At 45.7% G+C, this 6802-nt stretch overlaps 1 protein-coding gene across 1 annotated transcript; it reads left to right on the top strand.

Moving 5' to 3' along the window:
* Positions 1-4374: 4374 nt before the first annotated feature.
* LOC105180095 lies at positions 4375-5610 on the top strand (the record flags this gene model as incomplete). Its single annotated transcript, XM_011103744.1, has 2 exons — positions 4375-5031; positions 5203-5610. Coding segments are annotated over exons 1-2 (1065 nt in total), but the record flags the coding sequence as incomplete, so codon positions are not given.
* Positions 5611-6802: the final 1192 nt, after the last annotated feature.

Here is a 6802-nt window from a genome sequence, read left to right as displayed (position 1 = left end):
TGTACTTATATCACTGAGTCTTTATTGGGCATCGGCATTTATATTACCGAAGAAAGTTATTAATGAAATTGAGAAAAGGTTGCGAGCTTTCTTGTGGAAGGGAACGACGAATAGTGGCTATGCCAAGGTTGCGTGGAAGGATATATGCCGACCTAAGGAGGAGGGAGGACTTGGATTCAAGGATATCAGTACCTTGAACCGTGCATTGATGACCAAAAAACTATGTGATGTCATTAGATGCGACAGGACATCGATTTGGGTTGAATGGCTGTACAAGGGACACCTACAACACACCTCTATATGGACGATTACGGACCATTGCGGCTCATGGAGATGGAGGAAAATCCTTCGATTACGGATGTTTCTCCGAACCATGGTAGACTACCGGATTGGAGATGGGAGGAATTTCTTCTTGTGGCAGGATCCGTGGCACCACCTTGGCCCTCTATGTGACACCTTCCCACGGTTGGCTACGACAGACAAACCATGGCTTGCTCACCTTGGCCCATGTGTCCTATGTAATGAAGGACTGACAGAGACACATGCACATTTATTCTTCCAATGCAGATTTAGTCGAAGATGTCTCACGGAAATTCGAAGAACGGTACGATTCTTATGGCCCAATAGAGAGTGGAAAGATGACATTACATGGGCTTCACAGAGATGGAGGGGTAAACACATAATCAACATGTCTTATAGAGCACTACTTGCAGCATGTGTATACCACATTTGGAAGGAAAGAAACCTGAGACGATTCGATAACACCGAGAGGACGCCTACTACCATAGCATTACTGATCATTGAGGACATTCGACAGCGAATCCATAGCATCTCACTCTCTAGATCAGTCAGTACACATGCTTTATTTTGATTATGGCGAATCCCTTGGCCTGTCGAGGGATAAACCATTTTGGGACCATAATGTTGTACTGTAACATTTTTACTCAATGAAACTTACTTTTACCAAAAAAAAAAAAAAAACCGTGCACAACAGCTAAATTTTGAACGTTCTTAGAATTCGACGAAACTTGACCCCAAACGTTGGTCTACACCCATGCATTTGTGTTGTAAATTTGCAAAGCGTAATAATAAATACAAGTTAGTGTATAAGGGAAACGAACTTGCTTTACAAAAACCATGCAAAATAGCTAATATTTTGAATGTTCTAAGAATTTCAGGAAACTCGATCCAAACGTAGGTCTAGACCCATGTATTTCTATGGTAAATTTGCTAAGCGTAATAATAACTACAAGTTAGGTAAAAGGGAAATGAACTTGCTTTAATAAAACCGTGCAAAACAGCTAAATACTGAACGTTCATAGAATTCTACGAAACTTGACCAAAACGTTGGTGTAGACCCATGTATTGGTGTCGTACATTTGCTAAGCGTTGTAAAAATGGAAACGAACTTGCTTTAATAAAACCGAGCAAAATAGCTAAATTTTGAACGTTCATAGAATTCCACGAAACTTGACCCAAACGTTGGTCTAGACCCATGTATTTGTGTGCTAAATTTGCTAAACGTAATAATAACTACAAGTTAGTTTAAAAATGGAAACGAACTTGCCTAAATAAACCGTGTAAAACAGCTAAATATTGAAGGTTCATAGAATTCTATGAAATTCGATCGAAACGTTGGTCTAGACCCATGTATTTGTGTGGTAAATTTGCTAAGCGTAATAATAACTACAAGTTAGTGTAAACGGGAAACGAATTTGCTGTAATAAACTCGTGCAAAACAACTAAATTTTGAACGTTCTCAGAATTCCAGGAAACTTGACCCAAATGTAGGTCTAAACTCACTAAAAATTCTCTCCCTACTACACACACTACTACACCACCAATAACACACACTATTGTCTTCCCCATGAAAACTCCGACCGGCGATGGAGGAGAAGCGCCGGCCGGCGACGACTTTGGTGGTGAGGACGACGACAGCCGTCCGGTGGCCGGAGATGGAGGGGAGGAAGATGAACAGTTGCTGCGCGAAGAAGAACTCGCCATGGAAGAAGAAGAGCCGGCCTCCTCTGATCCGGCGACTGAAGGTGTCTCCCATGGCAGCCCAACGCCTGTGGAGGTGGAAGGAACGTCGGTGACGAGAAATGGTGAAGAAATGGGCGGTGAACAGCCGGATCTGGAACTGAGGTCTCGCGCCGTCAACAATGGCGGAAATGGGTCTTCGTCTTCGTCTCCACGCGACTTCAACTTGGACGAGTTCCTCACTCTCGCACACAAGGTAATCGACCATGGCGACTCACAGGCCATGGATGCTCTGAACGAACTGAAACGGCGATGGGAGGCTCGATTTGGGATTGAGAAGTCGCGGTTGCCGGCGGAAAGCTTGAATGTTGACGAACACCCGTTTGCTCACGAGCTGAAACAGGTATGCCGGAGACGTACAACACAGGCGACGACGAGTCTTGGAACCAGAATGGCAGCGACACTTCAGCGTCGACCGGCTGTGCGTGGGAGAATAATCACACCTCCTCCTCCTCCGCCGGCGGCTTCGCACAGCAACAACCCAAACCAAATCTCGGCGGCGGCTTTGAGTAACGCGAACCAGACCTCGCCGGCGGTTTTGCACAGCAGCAACGCGAACCAGACTTCGCCGGCGGCTTTGCACAGCAGCAACGAGAACCAGATCTCGCCGGCGACCGTTGGAATTCCGACGAAGGATGACGTGTGCAATATTGCTAACATGGTCGCCACAGTGGACAACGTCGGAGCTGATGTGGCGGGGAAGGTGAGTGACATGGAGGCTTGCTTGGAACACACTGCTGACATCAGCCCTGGTAGGGCTGACATCATCACTACTGCTAGGGCTGACATCATCGCTGCTGCTAGGGCTGACATCATCGCTGCTCCTAGGGCTGATGACACAGGTGCATCTAGGGCTAATGTCAGCAATTACACTATCAAATCTAGGGCTGACATCATCGATGATACAAGGAAAGCTAGGGCTGACATCAACGCGGACACATGCAAAAATAGGGCTGATGTCAGCAATTCTATGGAAAGAAATCAAGCTATGCATGATGCTCCTCTTCCAACGGGATTGTACGTTGGAAACATCCCGTTGCACGCATACCCGAATACAATTATCGACGACAAAATAGCGCATGCATTTAATCATTCGACCCGGAAAACCTTATCATTCATTGCCCCAACAATGCAGAACGGAGAGGTTGTCGTGCGACCTTCTCTAGATGCGGTACGTAATGGGTCTAAACGTTGGAAATCTACTGCAGTTGGCTATTTCTTGGGCAAACGGCCATATTATCATCACCTTAAGGAGTTTGCACATTCGGTCTGGCCAGCACTAAGGGAGGTGACAGCGACCACAAACGGATTCTTCTTTTTTCAGTTTAAAACAGTTTTTGATATGGAGGAGATAATTGAGGGAGGCCCGTGGTTGTTCCAAGGGCAGCCGATAGTTCTTCAAAAGTGGGAACCGGGGATGGCCATGAGAAAGTTGAAGCATACACAAGTGCCCGTCTGGATTAAATTACGACACCTTCCGATGGAATTTTGGACGACAGAAGTATTGAGCACTGTAGCGAGTGGTGTGGGGAAGCCCCTTTATCCCGACGCGATTACAAGAGCATGCACGAGACTGGACTTTGCTCGTGTATGTGTGATGATTGATGCCACACAAAAGTTGCATAAACATATTATTGTCATGGCACCTGATGAAGAAGGAGGGGAGACACCTTGCAAAGTTGACATTGAGTATGAATGGCTCCCACCAAAGTGCACAGCGTGCATGTCATTGGGACATTCGAACAAGGATTGTGCACTAAACAAAACCCGCAAACCGACGAAGCCAACAGTAAATGTGTATGTGCCGAAAGTCAATGTAGCACAACCGCAACCTCCGACTAAGGGACGTGAGACGATGAAACCAGTGGTTGAAGATATACCCAAAGCAGATGCGGGAGATAGACATGTGGACCAGAACCACTCCAAGCAAGAAGAGAGAGGTAAGGCAATTGTTATTTATAATGCTTTTGACGCTTTGCATTTAATTGATGATGCAGGTGAGCATTCAGGGGGTCCTAACACAAGCAGCCCCAAGGTCGATGATCCATGTTGAACATCGCTGTGTGGAATGTCCGTGGGCTGAACAAACGAGACCATCAGCTCGCTTTGAAGGACTTGGTCTCTGAATACAGGTTACACTTCCTTGGCATTCTTGAAACTCGTGTTCGTTTGAATAATGTTATGCATATTCAATCGTTTTTACTTCCACATTGGAAATGGTTTGTCGATTATTCTTCTGTTGGTAATCGCATCTGGATAGCTTGGGACGAGAATATTGTTGATGTCCATATCTTAGACTCGGCAGACCAATTTATTCACTGTCGGGTTACTAATATGGCTGACAATGAATCTGTTATTATCACTGTTGTTTATGGGGCATCTGAGGTGATTGATCGTCGGAATTTATGGACGGCACTGGAGACGCTATCTCAGCAATGCTCTGACATCCCGTGGATGGTGGGAGGGGATTTTAATGCAGTACGTGACCTTAACGAAGTATGTGGCATCTCAGGAGATATAAGGATGGCCACCGAAGAATTTAATGCTGGTATTCTGGAGGCGGGGCTGATCCCACTTCCTATGCAAGGTGAATGGTTCACGTGGCATAATTGCAGTACGTCTATGAGGAGTTTATGGAAGCGGCTGGATCGGATTCTTATTAATGACCGCTGGCTGGCAAGGTTCCCGAGCGCATATTATCACAGCCTTACTCCACGGACATCTGACCACTCTCCACTGGTCTTACATGGGGATATACAACAACATAATGGAGGCATGTTTCGATTTGATAACTATCTGGCCCATTCACCCGAGTTTATCCACAATGTGCAGAATATTTGGCATCATGAGATTGTGGGTATTCCTATGTATGCTGTGACACGTAAACTGAAGGCACTTAAACCAGTCTTTAGACTACAAAGGAGAAATAAGGGAGATCTGACGATGAATGTCCAACTAGCCAAAGGTTTTCTTGATGAGGCACAACAGTTGGTGAGCTCTGATAGACAAAATGAGCTATATCTACTCCTGGAGCATTGTTGTCGAGTCGTTTATGCTAAAGCGGCAAAACTCGAACAAATTATGCTGCAGCAGAGAGCCAAAATGCAGTGGATGAAAGACGGAGACCAATGTTCCCGGGTTTTCTTTCGTAAAATTGCACAGAGACGAGTAAGGAGGAGAATCTTACAGATTAATGATGAGAATGGTTTCACACACACGGATCTAGGGGAAATCGCCCATGAGTTTGTCTCATACTATCAGAACCTATTAGGAGGCACCAGAAGACGGCTGTCAGTGGATATTCGTTATCTTAGACCGTGGGCAAGGCACTGTATCACTGATGAGGAAGCTAATCAATTACTCCTTCCAATCTCGGCGGATGATGTGAAGCAAGCAATGTTCGATATTGCTGATGACAAGGCACCGGGACCTGATGGCTACTCGTCAAGGTTTTTCAAGGCGGCTTGGCCTGTGGTTGGGGAAGAAGTTACGAGGGCGGTACTAGACTTCTTTTCTACCGGAAAACTTCTGAAGCAGGTCAACTCCACGATCTTGGCCCTGATCCCAAAGGTACATACGCCTATGTCGGTTAATGATTTTAGACCAATTTCATGCTGCAATGTTTTATACAAGATCATTGCGAAACTTCTTGTCCAAAAAATTAGTGTGCTACTGGACAAGATAGTTAGCCCATGTCAGACAGCTTTTATTCCGGGAAGAAGCATTGGGGACAACATTATGTTAGCCCAGGAATTATTCTCCAGATATAACCAGATGCGCCTACCCCCGAGATGCGCACTTAAAGTGGATATCAGGAAGGCCTATGATACGGTGGAGTGGGACTTCCTGTTAGCAGTTTTGCAGCTGTTCGGGTTTCCACCTACGTTTACAAGGTGGATTGAGGAGTGTGTTACCACGACATCATTCTCGATTGGGCTCAATGGAAAACCTCATGGGTTCTTTGCTGGAGCGAGAGGACTACGACAGGGAGACCCACTTTCTCCTTATCTGTTTGTTCTTGTTATGGAAGCCTTACATCTGGGATTCTTGCAACGAATTGAACAGGACATCCAATTCACTTATCATTGGAAGTGTGAGAGTTCTAAGGTTTTTCAGATGGGATTTGCAGACGACCTCCTCTTACTGTGCAAAGCTGACTTAGACTCCATCAGAGTCTTCAAAGAGGGATTGGACTGGTTTGCGGAGTTGTCGGGCCTTCGGCTGAATGTCCAAAAAAGTCACTTAATCATTTCACGTTCGGCTCAAAATTTGAAGGACCAGATGCTGGATATTTTGGGCTTTCAGGAGGGCCACCTTCCAATGAGGTACCTGGGTCTTCCCTTAATCTCGTCTAGGCTGACCATCTCTGATTGCCAACCGCTTATCTCAAAAATTGATGCACGTATTAATGGATGGGAAGGGATTTCATTATCATATGCTGGGCGGGTACAAATCATCAAATCTGTGCTCTCAGCATTGAGCTTATATTGGGCTTCTGCATTCATATTACCTAAGAAAGTCATCAGTGAAATTGAGAAGAGGTTGAGGACTTTCCTATGGAAGGGTACGACGTCCAGTGGGTACGCTAAGGTAGCCTTTTTGAGCACGAGGAGAGGCCCCCGAGTGTAGTGGCCAACTTAATAGTAGAAGATGTTCGGCAACGTATACTCAGTATTAAGCTTCCTAGCTCTATTAGCACATGTGCCTTGTATAGACTGTGGCGTATCCCTTGGCCTGTCGAGGGAAGCGCCTAATGAGGGAC

Source organism: Sesamum indicum, unplaced genomic scaffold (assembly GCF_000512975.1).
Source record: "Sesamum indicum cultivar Zhongzhi No. 13 unplaced genomic scaffold, S_indicum_v1.0 scaffold00320, whole genome shotgun sequence".
NCBI lineage: Eukaryota > Viridiplantae > Streptophyta > Magnoliopsida > Lamiales > Pedaliaceae > Sesamum > Sesamum indicum.
Note: the sequence above shows the minus strand (reverse complement) of the source record. Positions and strands in the feature narration are given on the sequence as shown.